Consider the following 19892-nt stretch of genomic DNA (forward strand, 5'->3'; position numbering starts at 1 on the left):
CACAAGGGGGTTTGGTGGTAACTATAGCTGCAACTTCAGGGAGATGGGAACAGAACAGGCATAGCATAAACTACCTCTTATACTACCTGGGTGCTGCACCTCTAAAGCAAGAGCCTGTTGGCAATAAATGGGCTCTGAGTGGATCAGAACCCTTTTTGACTGGTGGAGGCCACTGGGCCTCAGTGGGACATCCCCATAGGTCTTCCTTTACTGTAAGGGGCTACATCTGAAGTGCAATTGATAACCAACCTATCTATGTGGAGTAGGAAAAAGAGAAAGCTTTGACATTGTGTGAGCACTGCTCAGCAGTAGCCAAAACACTGGCATGTTTTCAACACTGTTTTAGTCACAGATCCAAAGCACAGCACCATGTGGGCTGCTATGAAGAAAATTAACTCCATCCCAGCCAGACTCAGTACACCTGTTTAATTTTAGGAACTTGGGTATTGTTCTTCAGAAATTCAGGTTTTTTTTCAGAAATCCACATTATAACTTTTAATAGGCTGTGACATTGCTTGTTTTCCCCATCTTAAATAATGCAGTCTTTACAGTCTCCTTGACATTGGGATGTATGTGTTACCAAGAGTGAAACTGATGTTACAGTGTAACTTGAAGTGAACATTTCTTTTTAGCTAAGAAAAAGTTTGCTTTAGTGGTGGCACCTCCTGAATTTCACCAGAACACACGGTATCCTAATTCTAAAAATATTTTCCTTAAAATTGTGTTAACCATTCAGATTTTAGGATGCTTTTTATTGTAAGAATGGAGGAATGCTGACTTTTAATGAACATTTTTAATGTAGGACATGATTGATTGGGAGAAAATGGCCGCAATTTAATATTTTGCTCACGTATCTGAAATAGTTGCATTTTTTAAATGTGAAAGGTGTTGAACTGGTAGCTTTTGCAAGCATATGCAAATCTGGTTTGAGTATTGTTTTTAAATTTAGGTTAAAAGGAGTGATTGAGATGAAATATTTCAGTGTATTATCACAGTATCACAGTATGTTTGGGATCGGAAGGGACCTCGAAAGACCATCTAGTCCAATCCCCCTGCTGGAGCAGGAACGCCTAGGTGAGGTCGCACAGGAATGTGTCCAGGCGGGCTTTGAATGTCTCCAGAGTAGGAGACTCCACAACCTCCCTGGGCAGCCTGTTCCAGTGCTCTGTCACCCTCACTGAGAAGAAGTTTTTTCTCAAATTTAAGTGGAACCTCTTGTGTTCCAGCTTGATCCCATTACCCCTTGTCCTATCATTGTTTGCCACTGAGAAGAGCCTGGCTCCATCCTCGTGGCACTCACCCTTTATATATTTATAAACGTTAATAAGGTCACCCCTCAGTCTCCTCTTCTCCAAACTAAAGAGACCCAGCTCCCTCAGCCTTTCCTCATAAGGGAGGTGCTCCACTCCCTTAATCATCTTTGTTGCCCTATGCTGGACCCTCTCCAGCAGTTCCCTGTCCTTCTTGAACTGAGGGGCCCAGAACTGGACACAATATTCCAGATGGGGTCTCACCAGGGCGGAGTAGAGGGGAAGGAGGACCTCTCTCGATCTACTAACCACCCCCCTTGTAATACACCCCAGGATGCCATTAGCCTTCCTGGCCACAAGGGCACAGTGTTAGCTCATGGTCATCCTGTTGTCCACCAGGACCCCCAGGTCCCTTTCCCCTACACTGCTCTCTAATACGTAATTTCCCAACCTATACTGGAACCTGGGGTTGTTCCTGCCCAGATGCAGGACTCTACACTTTCCCTTGTTAAATTTCATCAGGTTATTCCCCGCCCAACTCTCCAGCCTGTCCAGGTCCCGCTGGATGGCAGCACAGCCTTCTGGCATGTCAGCCACTCCTCCCAGCTTTGTGTCATCAGCAAACTTGCTGATAGTACACTCAATTCCCTCGTCCAAATCGTTGATGAATATATTGAATAATATTGGCCCAGTACTGACCCCTGAGGCACTCCACTAGATACTGGCCTCCAACTACATTCCGCACCATTGACCACCACTCTCTGGCTTCTCTCCTTAAGCCAGTTTGCAACCCACCTCACTACTCTATTGTCTAGATCACACCTCCTCAACTTAGCTGTGAGGATGCTGTGAGAGACTGTGTCAAAGGCTTTACTGAAGTCAAGGTAGACCACATCCACCGCCCTGCCATCATCCATCCACCTTGTTACATTCTCATAAAAGGCTATGAGGTTGGTCAAGCATGACTTACCCTTGATAAAGCCATGCTGACTGCCCCTAATGACCCTCTTATCCCTGATATGCCTTGAGATGACACCAAGGATAAGCTGTTCCATTACTTTCCCAGGGACAGAGGTGAGGCTGACCGGTCTATAATTACCCGGGTCCTCCTTCTTGCCCTCTTTGAAGACTGGAGCGACATTTGCTTTCCTCCAATCCTCGGGCACCTCTCCCGTTTCCCAGGGCTTGGCAAAAATGATGGAGAGCGGTCTAGCAATGACTTCAGCCAGCTCCCTCAGCACCCACGGATGCATCCCATCTGGATCCATGGATTTATGGATGTCCAGACTATTTAATTGCTCCCTAACCCAGTCCTCATGGACTAAAGTAAACTCCTCCATTGACCTGGCTTCATCCGGGGTCTCAGGGGTACGGGGCTCCCCAGGACAGCCTCCAGCAGAGTAGACAGAGACAAAGAAGGCATTCAGTAATTCTGCCTTCTCTGTATCTTCTGCCACCAGGGCACCCACCCCATTCATCAGTGGGCCTACATTGCCTCTGGTATTATTTTTATCTGCTATGTATTTGAAAAAGTTCTTTTTGCTGTCCTTGACCCCTCTCGCCAGCTGTAATTCTAATGAGCCCTTGGCTATCCTAGCTGCCTTCCTACATCCTCTAACAGCAGCCTTATATTCCTCCCAAGTGGCCAGCCCCTGCTTCCATGACCTGTAAACTCTCCTCTTCTGCTTGAGCATACCCAACAGATCCCTATTCAACCACACAGGCCTCCTGGCTCCCTTCCTCGACTTCCTACGTGTGGGGATGCTCTGATCCTGAGCATGGAAGAAGCAGTCTCTGAATGCAATCCAGCTCTCTTGAGCCCCTTTTCCTTCAAGCAGTCTTGCCCATGGGATTTCCCCTAGCAATTGCTTGAAAAGGCCGAAGTTAGCCCTGCCAAAGTCCAGGGTTGCAATTCTACTTGCTATTCTGTTCCTGCCACACAAGATGCTGAACTCCACCATCTCGTGGTCACTGCAACCCAGGCAGCCCTCAACCTTTACTGCTTCGACCAGACCCTCTTTGTTAGTGAGGATGAGATCCAGCAGTGCACCTCTCCTAGTCGGCTCCTCCGCCATCTGCATGAGGAAGTTATCATCAATGCACTGGAGGAACCTCCTGGACTGTGGCTGGCTGGCTGAATGGTCCTTCCAGCAAACATCAGGGAAGTTAAAATCCCCCAGGACAACCAGGGCCTGTGACTGTGAGGCCACTCTCAGCTGCGCATAGAAGGCCTCATCAACTTCCTCAGTCTGATCTGGTGGCCTATAATAGACACCTACAACAGTATCACCCCTGCCAGCCTGCCCCTTGATCCTGACCCATACACTCTCAACTCGTTCCTCATCTGCTCCTGGGCAGAATTTAGTACATTGTAGTTGCTCTCTCACGTAGAGAGCAACTCCACCACCACGTCTGGCTGGCCTGTCTTTCCTGAAAAGGGCGTAGCCATCCATGACCACATTCCAGTCATGTGAACTGTCCCACCATGTTTCTGTAATTGCCACCAGATCATAATCTCCCGGCCGAACATAGGATTCTAACTCCTCCTGCTTATTCCCCATGCTGGATTCCTGAGATTCAAAATGTGGAGGAGGCATATGAATTCATTTTGGAGACAATTGTCATTTAAGAAAAACCATCCTCAAATATAAAACAAGACATTGAATAGGAAGTTTGAATTATTAACCACAAACTTAGCAAGGGAGAAGGGTTTTTTTTAAAGAAAAAGCAATACAGACATCTCAAGATCGTAGTGTAGTCATTATCACTTGAAAGAATGAATCCTGTCAGCAATTACTAACCCAAGGATATGTGAATCTGTGGACCAGTTTCTGGTCAGTTTGCTCTTTTAACAAAGAGAACTCCTTATCAGGAGTTCTTGTCCTTGCAGCTTAGACATTCTGGAGCCTGCACAATTAGTTGACTCTTGTTTAACATATATCTCGAGACTGTTGGATAAAATATCCTTTAGCTGAACTTTGCTTATTATAATACTAAAAATCACACCCCCAGGAGGGAAGACCAGGCCCAGCCTGAGACTCCTCCTCAGGGAGCATGCATAGTGGTAAAATGATTATGTAACCAATACGCAAATGTGTAACCAATTGGCTCTTTAGGACTGCCCTGAGGGTGTGAATGCAGTGATAAGATTTTCTGTATAATGTCTGTGTCTTTTGTTTTCTGGCATGTTGGCTTTGTTCCAGCATCCAGACTTGTGCAACTCTGTAATAAACAATATCTCGTCTCTTTGTGTAAGTTTGGCTCATTGCATGCCAGGTAAAGAATCCTGCTTTTGGGACAACAATAGGATAATTCAGATCGGAAGGAGCCTCAAGAGGTCTCTTAAACCTAAGTAACCTGATAGTTACCTTTAAATTTTGAAGATGGTAAGTACGACTCCCCATAGTATTCTTATTTCACTACCCTCTGGAAGAAATTTGAAAAAGTTACAATAGAGAAAGATTGTATTCCAGGACGGTGAATTTATTTGACGAAATGAAGTCCATTTTCTAAGTAGAATCTTATTTATTTCAGTGAGTATTCTGCCTGACTAAGCATTCAGACTTCAATGATATGTTAATAGCTTATATATGTGGCCAATCAACTATGACAGTATGCAGAAAGCAAAATTTTCTGAGCCCTGATGTTTCTTGTGATTCATACAGGTATAATTCTGAGTCACCCGAGTTACCCCAGTTATTCATCTCAATTAATGGTAAAAGTACAAGATAAACTTCCTGAAATTGATAAACTTGTGTAAAGAATATGCTTCAATGGGAAATACTTGATTTTCCAATTTGCTTCAAATGCCGAATGACCATAGAATGGTCGACCTTGAATTCTTCACCAACTTCTCGTGTAGTTGTAAGAGGATCAGATTTGATGATTGCTCTCAATTGGTCATGGTCAACTTCTTTAAGGCTCTCGTCTCCTTTGGGCAACTTCTTGAACCACCACTGCACCGTACATTTGTTAGCAGTTCCTGGGGCAAATGTGTAGTTGATGTTGCGAGTTGTCTCCGCTGCTTTACAACCCATTTTGAAGTTGAGTAAGAAAATTGCAATTCGTTTTGCACCAGCCATTCTACAGTCATTTGGCATTTGAAGCAAATTGGAAAGGTGATAAAGCTCGATAAGTGGGTGCCTCATGAGCTGACCAAAAATCAAAAAAATCCATTGTTTTGGAGTGTTTTCTTCTCTTATTCTATGCAACAACAATGAACCATTTCTCGTTTGCATTGTGATGTGCACCAAAAAGTGGATTTTATACGACAACCAGCGATGACCAGCTCAGTGCTTGGACTGAGAAGAACCTCCAAAGCACTTCCCAAAGCCAAACTTGCACCAAAAAATGGTCATGGTCACTTTTTGGTGGTCTGCTGCTGGTCTGATCTGCTACAGCTTTCTGAATCCCAGCAAAACCATTACATCTGAGAAGTATGCTCAGCAAATCGATGAAATGAACCGAAAACTGCAATGCCTGCAGCCGGCATCGGACAACAGAAAGGACCAAATTCTTCCCCATGACAACACCCGACCACACGTCACACAACCGACGCTTCAAAAATTGAACGAATTGGGCTACAAAGTTTTGCCTCATTCGCCATATTCACCTGACCTCTTGCCAACTGACTACCGCTTCTTCAAGTATCTTGACAATGTTTTTCAGGGAAAACGCTTCCACAACCAGCAGGATGCAGGAAATGCTTTTCAAGAGTTTGTCGAATCCCAAAGCACAGATTTTTATGCTACAGAAATAAACAAACTTATTTCTCGTCAGCAAAAATGTGTTGATTGTAATGATTCCTATTTTGATTAATAAAGATGCGTTTGAATCTAGTTATAATGATTTAAAATTCACGGTCCAAAACCACAATGACTTTTGCACCAGCCTAATATTAATAATTCTCATTTGTTCTGTATCTGCACTGCAATTAAAGGTTGCCATTGTAGTGTTTCTAAAGCCTATACAAACCAGACTTAATGCAGCTTAAATAAAAATATCAGCAAAGCACAGATCAAGTCTGCCCAAGACTGTAGGAGTCTCATGACTCTGATCATACTTCATTATTTTCAGTTCAGAGTGGACATTCCTGTTTCTCTGATACCCCAGAGAACTGGTGAACTCAGTTTACAATATCTCTGAAATTCATCTATTCTTCTGTTCTTTGGGAAGTATTTCTTTCACAGCAAAAGCAATTATTCATAATTAGGGTACTATTATCTTGCTCTCTGAACTTTCAAGAAGCATATATGTGCCTGTTGATGGAGGGTCACTGTGAGACAATCCTCTCATATTTCATCCAGACTTTGGTAGCTGGTTGACAATGAGAGTCACAATACCAAAAAAGTTCAAATGCTTTTTTGTTTGCTAGACTTCAAGGCTGATGAACTTTTTCTTCATTCAGTTAAAATATCAAGGTTGTTGAAGGTTTGAATTTAGCAAGGGCTTCTCTCAATACCATGAGTTGTCTTATGTCTTATGTCATTTAGACACAACTTCTGCTTTTTGTAGGATGATTTCTTGCTCCTTGTCTTTTCCATTTCCCTGCTGTTTAGCCTTGCTTGGATTCCTTTTACTCACTTTTGATATTTTTGATCGGTAGTGTACATTTGTTCTCAGTGTCCAGCATGTTCTTTAAGTAGTCTTCACACCGCCTGTACAGATTTTACTCTTAACTATTTTTTGAGGAACCTTTTGTACTTCTATTTAATGTTCCTTTTTGAAATTGATTGTAACTTGGTTTTTCTCGCTCTTGCAAAGATACTGAATTTAAGTACATCATTACAGAGCAATGGAATAATGCGATGAACTAGGTCTTGCACAGTGGACCAAGTCACTCAGGACATTGGCAATGTCTAAAAATTTATCTTGACATTGGGTCTAGTACCTGATCTAGTACTGTTGTTTCCTTTCTTCTTAGTATATCTGATGGCCTTCAGCATCTCATAGTTGCTATTATCCTGTTGTTTGGGTGCACCGTAATGCATTCTTAATGCTATATTTTTTTTTTTTATTTAGACCTGGAATTTCAGTTTCTATAGATTCTCTTACTGATGTTTATATATATTCATGTGGTATAATTCCATATCCAAGATAATATCTTTTTTTCATCTAACACCTTTGGTACTTGCTGCTTGAGCTTTGAAGACATGTTTTTGTTGAGATCCAGAATGCTACTTCTGGTTAATTTCTCAAAATAGCTCTCATAACATAGTGGTATGTGGTGTAGCAATTTGCTGAAACACTTCTTGACCAGCTCTATTAAAGTTCACTTGTCAAAAAAACCTGTCTATAGACTTCTTGCACACACATGTAGCTTATTTCCCTATAGGTAACAAAGCTTCTCAAAGGGAATCCTTGATTGATGTGATTTAGAGCCACTCACCACAGTGATTATCCTGACCCAAGGCCCTAGTCGCGATACAGTAGCTAAATTCAGCATCTAAGTAGTCATAAACAGCAAGGTTGGAAGGGACTGAATGAGTTCCTCTTAGACCATTCTTTAAGATAAACTGTACCTGTTGTTATTTCTGAAAGACGTTTGTCTAACCTGTTACTAAAGACACCTTTTTCTCTTCCCCTCTTTCTTCTTTCCCTTCTCTCCTCCAGCCAAACTTTCCATTTCACTAGCTACTAGGGAAAGTCTCATTTGTAGCTGCAATACCCGATTTATGCTGAAATTGTCAATACAGTTTATTTCTCAACAAAATTTTACTAGTTTAATACAGTATGCTTCAGAATTTAAATAGTGCTTACTAATAGCCAGCAATTTATAGAACCATAGAATAGTTTGGGTTGGAATGGACCTTTAAAGGTTATCTAGTCCAATCCCCCTGCAATGAGCAGGGACATCTTCAGCTAGATCAGGTTGCTCAGAGCCCCGTTCAGCCTGGCCTTGAATGTTTCCAGGGATGGGGCATCTACCACCTCTCCGGGCAAACTGTTCCAGTATTTTACCACTCTCACTGTAAAAAACGTCTTCCTCATGTCTAGCCTGAATCTCCCCTCCTTTAGTTTAAAACCATTACCCCTTGCCCTGTCGTAACAGGCCCTGCTAAAAAGTCTGGTCCCATCCTTCTTATAGGCCCCTTTTAAGTACTGAAAGGCTGCAATAAGGTTTCCCCAGAGTCTTCTCTTCTCCAGGCTGAACAACCCCAACTCTCAGACTTTCCTCATAGGAGAGGTATTCCCTCCCTCTGATCATGTTTGTGGCCCTCTTCTGGACCCTCTCCAACAGGTCCATGTCTTTCCTGTACTGAGGGCTCCAGAGCTGGTTGCAATACTCCAGGTGGGGCCTCATGAGAGTGGAGGGGCAGAATCACCTCCCTCAACCTGCTGGTCATGCTCCTTTTGATGCAGCCCAGGATACAATTGGCCTTCTGGGCTGCAAGCTCACATTGCTGGCTCATGTCCAATCTTTCATCCACCAGTACCCCCAAGCCCTTCTCCACAAGGCTGTTCTCAATCCCTTCATGTTGAATTTGTGTCTATTTTGACTTTTCCATATAGATATACCTAAGGTTTAAGATATATTTCTATTTCTGTATTTTGCATTATGCACACACAAACGCACGCACACACGCACAAATATCCATGTATACATATATGCTTTCACTATTCTTTCAATTCAAAGTTTCCTGTTATCTAAATAACTGCGAATGAGGCATAACTGTGTGTTGGTTTAAGATAAGATCGCTGTTGTGGTGTGTATTATATTAGAAGTAGTCTTAGAAGAATGAAGCTGAACAATGAAACATTGTGTTGAGATGTTCTTCATCTGTGACACTAACTAGACTGTACACTGTGTTTTGATTTTTCTACATGTTAGAGCACTGCATTGAATTTTGTTTGTGAAACCAATAAAATATATTTTATCATTGATAAAACAGATGCCAGTTAAATATATTACTTTGTTTAGGCTTTGCCAATTATAGAGGCTAAGGCTGAGAAACAGAGTTCAATGTACTTCATTATTTTTTATTTATTTATTTTATTTTTCAGAGGCCCAGAAGATGCAATAAATGACTGTAGAATCCTTTTTATAGAGGAAATGTACAAGATTGAAAAGCCAGGAGCTTATCCACTGACATTTGGAGATGGAGATTTCAAAAGTATGCTTTTCTTATTGTATGATTAAGACTGTTAGTTAAATATTTGAATAACATTAAAAAAAATAAGGGATCAGAGCACAGAACTAATTTAATTGAGGTTTCTTTTGTGCGTAATAAAAGAATTGTTATTACACAGATTTTTTGGTCTGAAAAGTTTTTACTACACTATAACTTTATTGCATGGCATATTGAGGGTAAATTTTTGGTGCAATATATCAACACATTAGTGCTATAAATATAATCTCATAAGCAGGTAAATAGCTGATATTTTAGATGATCTGTATGGGGTGAGTTCATAGTCTGAGATAAGTTCCTAGGAAGGTATCCAAATCACAAAACTTACTGTCATAACTGACATCTCATTTGAGTTCTTAACAGATGCAAAAGACTGAAAGAGTCAATACTGCTATCTTTAACCCTGGCATTATATAAGGATGAATAATCATTATCTGTGTAGAACGAGAAAGTGTCAAACTTGCTGGCACTATGAAAAAAACCCAGATATATTTGATTTTAGATTATTACTTGACCACTTATGTCTGTCTGAACACTAAATACACCATGTCCCCCCGCAAAGGGCAATTCTCTAAAAAGCAGCTTAAAGTTGTATCGTAAGTTTAAAAATATGTGAAAGTTAAAAAACAGGAATTATAAAACAGATTTTTTTAAATGGGATCACTGAGAGGTTGATCTGTGGCATTACTGACAGATATTACAGAATTTTAAAAGAAGAAAATTTATTGCGGTTCAGTTTTCATTTATTAACTAAGGGTAATATTTGTGTCATTGTCTATAGGTGTCATTAATACACAAGATTTTATTTGCAGTGTACTATTAAAGAAATGTCCAATGGCCGATCAACTTTGACAGTATGCAGAAAGCAAAATTTTCTGAGCCCTGATGTTTCTTATGATTCATCCAGGTATAATTCTGAGTCACCCGAGTTACCCCAGTTATTCATCTCAATTAATGGTAAAAGTACAAGATAAACTTCCTGAAATTGATAAACTTGTGTAAAGAATATACTTCAATGGGAAGTACCTGATTTCAGGTATTTGGGTTTGTAAAATAAATTTTCAGTTTCTACTCATTTTCAGTTACTGTCATGTCTTATTTCTTTGTCTCCTTATTTGTAACCTGTTCTCAAACCTCTCACATAATTGCTATCTTTGTATAAATCTGCACCCATACAGTTTTTTATGCAACTCTTGATCCTCTTTTCATTTCTTTCAAGATTTTTTTTACAAACCATCATAATTAAGTGTAACACAACAACTTTAACTTACATTTTAACCTCAAAGATTTAATTGTCAATTTACTACTGACTATGTAACTGTATTCCTTTGTCTTCATCTACTTTTTTCCCCCAAAAGTTCAACTTCCTCACCACACTGTTTACTTAATTTTCTTCTGCTGTTTTTCTGATTTTTTTTTAAGCTGTCCTGAATTTGTTCTGTGAAGCACAATGCACTACAGTTTTCTTATTGCTTATCACTCAACTGATTTCTTTATTGCTCCTCTGTATTTACCCCCCTGGTCCTACTCTACATTTAAAAAATAGCCATCTAAATACATACAGCTCACTTAGTTTATTTGTATGCTAAGAAAAACAGTAGACTGGTATTTTAATAACAGTAGCTAGAATTCAAAGAGAATGAATTGGCCTGAAATGCTCCATGGGTTTATGGAGCAGGGTCAGAGAATGTGCTGAAACTGAGAGCTCTAGAACAATTTTTAGATGCTTTTATACAAAACAGAACTGGTCATTAACATGTTACTTTAACTTCCATCAAAATCTAAATTTTTACTACAAACATTAGATAAGTTTTTTTCCTACAAAAGAAGGGAATATGGAAGAACCTATGTAACTACATTTTACAGTGGTGGTAGGGGTGAATAAGCTCATCTCTATCCAAACAACAGTGCAAATAAAATCAGTGCAATTTGAGTTAATAAACCAGTTTAAAACAGAAATGGGAAAATGATGTTTTCTGGCCCAGTCCTTCCCCTTCCTCTCACTGAGTTTGCTTTGCAGTTCCTCTGTTAGAGGACATGAGGAAATTCTTGCAAACTGATTGCTATCAGTAATAAAAATGGCTATATATTTCATTTTTCTCATCTATCTTAAACTTTTTTATTGTATCCTTTTACCTTTGTCCTAAAGTAATAGTAGTAACAGGAGCCAAATATTATCTGGTAGGCCTCAATATATATCACTTCTCCTTTTAAAAGTAAGAAAAAGCTGTTCTTAATTTATAGCATTTCTGACAGTCTAGAGCTACTTGAGAGCATCATAAAGTAGTTGTGTTTATCCAAGTGAATGATATAATTAAATATTGCAGTAGTTCCAGAGAACCAGAAGATCAAGTTCAAACTGCATAGGATGGTTGAAGAAAATATGATATGGGGAAAAGAGAAACTAATTTAAACTTTGACTCATACTACTCATTTGTCCATTATTGTCAAAGATGTCTTGGTTCTCTAGCTCAGTGGATGCCAAAGTGGGGTGCATGCACCCCAGGGAGTGTGCAAGGCAATCCATTAGGGTGCAGGAAAAAAATATATTTTGTCCTGTTAAAAAATAGAATAGAATAATAAAATAAAATAAAATAGAATAGAATAAAATAAAATAAAATAAAATAAAATAAATTTAAATTAGTGTTTATTTCATCTTCATCTTGTCTTTTTTTAATTTATGGGTTTGTGTATGTTTTATAATGTACATAATATATTAGTAGAGCAGTACATTTATTTAATTTATAAATAAATGTACCATGTATGTAATTTATAAATAGATTTGCATATATTGAGGGTGCATGCTCAAAAGTTTTTTACTGATGGGGTGCGCAAACAAAAAAATTTGGACACCACTGCTCTAGCTTTCTTCTTCCAACTCAAACTATCAAACAATCATTCCAGTTCTTCCTTGTCCTCTGATTCAAGGTCCATTTATTCACTGAAGTAAGAAAAATGTTCCTTCAGCTGTCTGGAAGTGCTCTAGTCATCACATTACTTAGTTGTTGTTATAATTATATCCTGTATCTTATCATCATAGTTTAGTTTGTCAGATTCACTGCCATAGTCTTTCTTCATGGTTTTCACACAGATGATCGGGTAGTGAGGTGGACTGCGAACTGGCTGAAGGGAAGAAACCAGAGAGTCAATGGTGGTCAATGGGGCGGAGTCTAGTTGGAGGCCTGTATCTAGTGGAGAGCCTCAGGGGTCAGTACTGGGGCCTGTATTATTCAATATATTCATCATCGATTTGGACGAGGGAACAGAGTGTACTATCAGCAAGTTTGCTGATGACACCAAGCTGGGAGGAGTGGCTGATACGCCAGAAGGCTGTGCTGCCATCCAGTGAGACCTGGACAGGCTGGAGAGTTGGGTGGGGAAAAATTTAATGAAATATAACAAGGGCAAGTGTAGAGTCTTGCATCTGGGTAGGAACAACCTCAGGTTCCAATATAAGTTGGGGAATGACCTATTAGAGAGCAGTGTAGGGGAAAGGGACCTGGGGGTCCTGGTGGACAGCAAGATGACCAGGAGCCAGCACTGTGCCCTTGTGGTCAGGAAGGCCAATGGCATCCTGGGGTGTATTACAAGGGGGGTGGTTAGTAGGTCGAGAGAGGTTCTCCTTCCTCTCTACTCTGCCCTGGTGAGACCCCATCTGGAATATTGTGTCCAGTTCTGGACCCCTCAGTTCAAGAAGGACAGGGAACTGCTGGAGAGGGTCCAGTGCAGGGCAACGAAGATGATTAAGGGAATGGGGCATCTCCCTTATGAGGAAAGGCTGAGGGAGCTGGGTCTCTTTAGCTTGGAGGAGACTGAGGGTTGACCTCATTAATGTTTACAAATATGTAAATGGTGAGTGTCACGAGGATGGAGCCAGGCTCTTCACGGTGACAACCAAGGATAGGACAAGGGGTAATGGGTTCAAACTGGAACACAAGAGGTTCCACTTAAACTTGAGAAGGAACTTCTCATTAATGGTAACAGAGCACTGGAACAGGCTGCCCAGGGAGGTTGTGGAGTATCCTGCTCTGGAGACATTCAAAACCTGCCCGGACGCCTTCCTGTGTAGCCTCATCTAGGTGTTTCTGCTCCAGCAGGGGGATTGGACTAGATGATCTTTCGAGGTCCCTTCCAATCCTTAACATTCTGTGATTCTGTGATTCTGTGAGAAATGTTCACTCCAAAATTGTTTTCCTTGTTCTTTGAGCTGTGATCAAGTGTAGTAGTTACATTTATACAGTCCTAAAATTACATTTGGTCCTTTGAAGGCAACCGTGAGGCTGATGTGGCCCCCAGTGAAAATGAGTTTGACATCCCTGGTCTAGTTTATCAAAATGAGTTTATTTATTCATATTAATAAGCACTAACTCTTCATAAAATTAGTCAGTTATTATAATGAACTCAGTGCAGTCAAACTACCAGTGAATTATGTTGCCACTGTTTGAGCATGTAGATCTATTTTCTTTCTTTTTTTTACATTCCCCACTCCCCCATCCCCTGATGGCCAGGGTAGCAGAGCAACAGGCTAGGTTGCAACCTAACTTGGAAAATGACAATGACCTTTCATAAATGTTAGTCTGAAGAACACAAGTTAATACTGAGAGTAGCTACTTAGTCATAAGTGTTATATAGGTATATACTGTTGTGATGATTTCACTGTAATTGAGTTAATTTTCCATGCAGTTAAAACCTTTTCTTAGCAGCTAGCATGGTCTTTTGTTTTGGATTTAGTATGAGAGTCCCGTGATAAATCCCTGAGTTTCCCATGTTTTGCCTGAGAAGACCTAATTTATTTCTCTCAGTAGTTTTCCAGTGTTTGGGATTTGGTGTGAAGGGAATGTAAGAACTCATTGATATCTTGGCTATTGTCAGGGAAACCAAGGATGACTTTGGCTCCAGGTGCATATTTGTAGGAGGAGGCCACAGGCAGGACAGCACTTAGACTGGCATCCAGATTGATCAATGAAATATTCCATACCATTAGTGTCATGCTTAGTATATAAATGGAGTTGGCTTTTCCAGCTAGTTAGTTCTGGTCTGGTCCAGTTCTGTTTGGAGTTCAGTGTTAGTTCATCCTTTTGCCATTCTGTGGTTTTGCAGTTGGCCTTTTGCCTTTTTGCTCTCTCACTGTGATCAGCTGTTCAGGATCAAGGTGCTTTCCTCTCCAGGACTGGCTATTCAGCACGACTAGAGTTTCCTGAGGGATTGCACTTAGTATATTTTTATTATATATATAAAATTATTATTTTAGTAGCATATTATTATTATTTTGTTCCCTTATTAAACTGGTTTTTTTTCTCAACCCACAAGTTTCTCCCTTCCCTTTTGATTCTCTCCCATACGTGGGTGGGGGGGAGTGAGTGAGTGGCTATTGTGGTCTGATTGCTAGCTGGGGATAAACCACGATAATTGTTCCTGTTGGACTGATCTTTTTAAACCCATACTTCATTGTAATAGCAAACCTACTACATCCATGGCATGTTAATGTGGGCACACCTATATATTCTTCTGCCATTATATTGTATTTATAAATCTTAAATCAGTTTTCTAAGACCTGTGGCTTTTTATCTTTTTTGATAGGAAAGAGTGGCCCTGAATGCAAGCACTGCAAGGCTGACCCAGATAAGGAATGTCGCTTTTGCTCCTGTTACTTGTGTGGTGGAAAACAGGATGCTCACATGCAACTCCTTTGTGATGAATGTAATATGGCTTATCATATATACTGCCTGAACCCTCCCTTAAGCAAGATACCAGAAGATGAGGATTGGTAAATATACAAGGATGATTTATGTATGTATATTCCCATTCTACACAAGGTACCTCTTTGTTATTTGCAACTAGAGGAATTACTGAAGAGCTTTTATATTTCTGGTATGTTTTTCATCCTTGCACCGTATGTAAACATATTTACATTTTATGTTAAGATTCTATTTATAAAAATAATTCATAAATTATTGGTATTGAGCATTATTGATCATTACAGTATTTCAGAAATTAGCTTGTTCAGTTTATGATCTCTGTGATATTAACTGATGTTATTACACTTAATTAGCACCACCTACAGTGGTGCTTCCCCAACCTTTTATTTGTTTTATTCAGGCTTCATTGTTGCTTCTCCTTTAATCCTTTTCTTTCCTCTCAATCTCAGCCCTTGTTGCTGTCTTCTTGCCCTTCCCTTATCCTTTAACTGCCTCATTCATTTTTTTCTGCTCTGAGAAAACTACTACCTTAATCCTCCCCATTTCCAGTAACTCCAGCACCACTAGCAAAAAAACCAAACTAGTAGGATTTGGTGGACTCAGCTAATTCCATTCTGAGCTGATTCTGCATGGAGCCAGCATCAGCCCATTGAAGCTTATAATCTTGAGTTCCATGCCACATCTCACCCATAATAGTTATGTGCAACTCATACCGTTTGTACTTATAACCCTACTTGTAAAATATATTAAATGCTAATCTTTTATAAGTGACTTATAAATAGAATTTTATAATTAAGTTTTCCATTATGAATACATAGATACATGTCTATGTACATGTTTTAAAGAAAAACTTTGAATTGCACTTTGTGATAGATTTTAGTGGAACTGCACACTTCAAATGTTTTAAGTAATTTAGAAGTTTTAACATTATATGGAAGTAAATTATTAGTGTACTATATTACATCAGCTGCCTCATATTGAGTAAATTTGTTTATAGTTCAGTGTCTAATGCTCTACCTTTTTTCCTGGGCTAATATATTTCAGTTTCCCCAGACTCCAGGTATATTTATACCTATGTACAACTTCAATTATGACATTTAGTGAGGGTTTTTTCATTGTGTATATATGCACACTGAGATGCTTCTGCTGATTTAAAAGGAAATAGACATTTCCTTTTGAATACCCTGAACTGAAAAGAATTTTACTCATATTTTCTCTGTCTGGAGAAACTGCTGAATTTGAACAATATCTAGAAAATCATTTCAATACATATTGCAAATACGTATCAGTTGTTTGGACTAAATATATCCATTATTGTTTGTGTGTTTCCCATTTCTTGTATATGTAAAATTATTGTATACACAGATGTATATAATCTTTATTCAGCAGTCTTTGTTGGACAGCATGTGAATCCCAGCTATTCCCAGGTTTTCTACTTTTGTGCAAAGAAGACTAATCTGCCCCAACATTTATTCACTTCCTACTAATTGCTTATGGAAGTGAGCTGAAGATCTTAGTGCTTTCAAATCATATGTTGGAAAGCATTATCTGCTATAGCGCTTCAGAGCTGCTTACAGTCCTTAAACATTGATCTTTTGTGACTGTGCTTGACTTTTGGCTAAAACAACTGAGAAGTTTTTTGACTACAGTCATCCAGAATATTAAAGGAAATATTATTTAGGATCTGTCCTCTGACAGTGCATCCATTCTTCTTCAGATCCCCTTACTCCTAAAACACTCTATACCAGTACTCCAGCAACAAAAAGTAATTTTATGTTCCAATATTAATCACAACAAGGTTACAAAACATAAAATACACATCCTCCAAGTTTATTTTTTAAAAAAAAGAACAATCATCAAAACATGTTTGAACAGGAAAGAACATAGCCTGAATGTCAATGTCCAGATGGAGTTTGCCTAGTGGAAAATTATGGACAATTTCTTCTTTACCTTTAGATTAAACAGGTATGAAATGATTGGTTTAGTCTATATTTTTCAGGTTTTAGGAATTTAGAATACTTTTGCATTATTTTTTGTTTTTGGTGTAATAAACTACTTTAAGAGTACCAAGACCTCAAGAGTTAAACTGAATTGTGAATTGTGACTGTGTTCTGCAGTAAGTATCAGTATGAATTCTAGGTTGCAAATAAAAACATTATTTGAGGTAGCTCCCATCTTCTTAAAGGGTTTAGAGTGTGTACACAAGGCAATTCTTGTGAAATATCTGTACATAGTGACTTGTTGCCCTATCGTAACTAGTTCATAATCAAAGATAAAATATAGTAGTAGTAGTAATCTAATTATAGATCAGACTTCTTCCACTAGTGAATTTTGGACCAAACTCAGCTCATGGAAGCCAGAAGCAATGACAGTTACCTTTGCCTTGGCACTCCTGGAGTGAGAATAAAGTGCTGTTAGAAGCAATAAAAATATCTGTGTGCTCCCTTCCTCCCTTTGCCTTATCTACTCTTTCCTACAATCTCCTATCCTTTTTCTACTGTAATGGTTTTATGGTGCCTTGAATGAGTCCCAATGCCATATGAGGCAAAGAAATATATATAAATGGAATTTAATACTCTTCCTATGTACTGAGTACCGAGTCACATTCCTGATGCCTTAGGTATGGTGGGGTATTATATGGATGCATTATATGTATGCATGTTTTGTGGTACCCTAGGGCTGTTCCACTTCCAGCTGTCTGAAGTGAGATTTGGTGTGGTAAAAGTAGATGAGTGGGCAGGATGTGGAAATTAACCATGAGCATTAGTTAGCAGCATACTCTAATCTCATTTCTCCTCTCCTGATCTGAAAAAGCAAGAAAAACAAGACAAAATGAGGAGGGAATACAGGAAACATGGGGACCTCTTGTACATGACATGAGAAAAGCAGAGTGAAATGTTTCGCCTCTACCACCCTACTTTTTTTAAAAAAGTCTTGTTTTAGAAGTGGACAGTATTTGTTCTTGTTATTTTTTCAGCCTGAGTCCTCAGATTTTAAAAACTGTCATATATTTGCTAGCTTCAAAATATTTAGTCAGGATGAACAAAATTGATGCTATTTTGCTTAGAATGAATGTATTGCCATTATTAGTGAGTAATAAAGAATTTACTGAAACTTTTATTTTAGGTATTGTCCTTCATGCAAAAATGATTCTAATGAAGTTGTAAAAGCTGGAGAAAAACTCAAACAGAGTAAAAAGAAAGCAAAGATGCCATCTGCCAGTACTGAAAGCCAGAGAGACTGGGGCAAGGTAGAGTGTTTTTTAATTTAAAAATAGCTCACCATTCATGTGCATGTTTCATCTTTAACTATGTTAATAAATGCATTACATGAAATTCAGTACAGGACTGAACAGACTGTAAAGCAATGTTGAATCCTGTACATTGACTACTGAAAGTTAAAACATCGGAAGAATTATTAAGATGACTAGAGGTAAAATAAGAAATGCAAATGAATTAATCAATTAAAACTGCTGTTGACAAGTTTTATGTTAATATATTTTGAAGTGTTTACTATAATGGTTGGATGTCTTGGTATCTGCATCAACTTTTATATATTTTTTTTTTTATAAAATACATTCTCTCTGATATGTTTTTTAGGGCATGGCTTGCGTTGGTCGCACTAAGGAATGCACTATTGTCCCTTCTAATCACTATGGTCCTATACCTGGTGTCCCTGTTGGGACAACCTGGAAATTCAGAGTTCAGGTATGTTTTTAGATTTGTAATTAAAATAAATCTAAATAATAGGTAGTTTGGGCACAAAAATTATTTTTGGATTGATAATTGTCATGTTCACTAAGAATAAATACAGAGAGTATATTTTAATTCTAATATTCAAAATACTGCCAACTACAGTGGAATTTGAAGTATACTGATTTGAAAATGCAACCTATTATTATTGTAATTGTAGAAAGTGCAGTTGTGCAAAAGTACTATTTTTATAGTACTTACTATTTTTAAAGGAGAATCTTCTATAATTAGGATGGACTTATATTCAGCATGTTAAACTCCCAACTGAAATAATTAGAGGAAGTTGAATATTTTCTGAAGTCTACTGACATGGAACATGAACCAATCCATCCCACTTATGGATATAGATTACAGAATTCAGAAAATATTTGACTGTATCCGGTGGTGTCTCTAGCGCTTATTAGTTGGTTGGGATCCCCACTGAGGGCTCCTGTGCAGGTGCAATGCAGTTCCTGTTTCAGTGCGTACTTCTCTTCCAATGTGTTGTGATGCCAGGCTTGGTACTAGTGTGCATGCTACCCATAATTAGCACAGGAAAGAAATAAGATTTTACTGAGGGTTCTAAAGTTCGGGTGGGGGTAGAACCCACTGTCCCTAAGGTAAGAGCCACCTCCGATTGTATCACTATAAATTCATTACCTGTTCCTTTTAGGTCATATACAGGGTGTTTCAAAAAGTTGGACCCAATTTGAAATCACTATATCTGTGCAACCACAAACCGCTCATGAATGAAACTCTTAGAGTCTGTACAGCAGGTGGAGGGAACATAGACCATTTATAAAAAGATTACTAAAACTTGACGACTGATTAAACCATTTGTAAATTTTTGTGTAATTGTAACATGTTGGATCCATCTTTCTTAAACACCCTGTACAACTCACATCAGCATCTTTTAGGCTGATGAATGTTTTAAACTAATACAAGTCAGTATTGACTACTGAAAGGCATAGTCCATCCAACCATGTCTATTTCTTGCATTGTCCCTTTTGTTTTCTGTCATAAATGTTTTTCAGGCCATATGATAAACTATATTGGAAAGTAATCTGGCAGAAAAACAGTCCT

At 38.9% G+C, this 19892-nt stretch overlaps 1 protein-coding gene across 2 annotated transcripts in view; it reads left to right on the plus strand.

Annotated features, from left to right (window-relative positions):
- Positions 1-19892, plus strand: part of LOC136114494 (E3 ubiquitin-protein ligase UHRF2-like) — a 144679-nt gene that overhangs the window by 86955 nt on the left and 37832 nt on the right. For both annotated transcript variants that reach the window (XM_071801618.1, XM_071801619.1), the window contains 4 exons: positions 9255-9364; positions 14960-15146; positions 18205-18328; positions 18678-18785. In XM_071801618.1, coding sequence (XP_071657719.1) covers positions 9255-9364; positions 14960-15146; positions 18205-18328; positions 18678-18785 — 529 coding nt within the window. The remainder of the gene's footprint in view (positions 1-9254; positions 9365-14959; positions 15147-18204; positions 18329-18677; positions 18786-19892) is intronic.

This window comes from Patagioenas fasciata, chromosome W (assembly GCF_037038585.1).
Source record: "Patagioenas fasciata isolate bPatFas1 chromosome W, bPatFas1.hap1, whole genome shotgun sequence".
In the NCBI taxonomy this organism is placed as follows: domain Eukaryota; kingdom Metazoa; phylum Chordata; class Aves; order Columbiformes; family Columbidae; genus Patagioenas; species Patagioenas fasciata.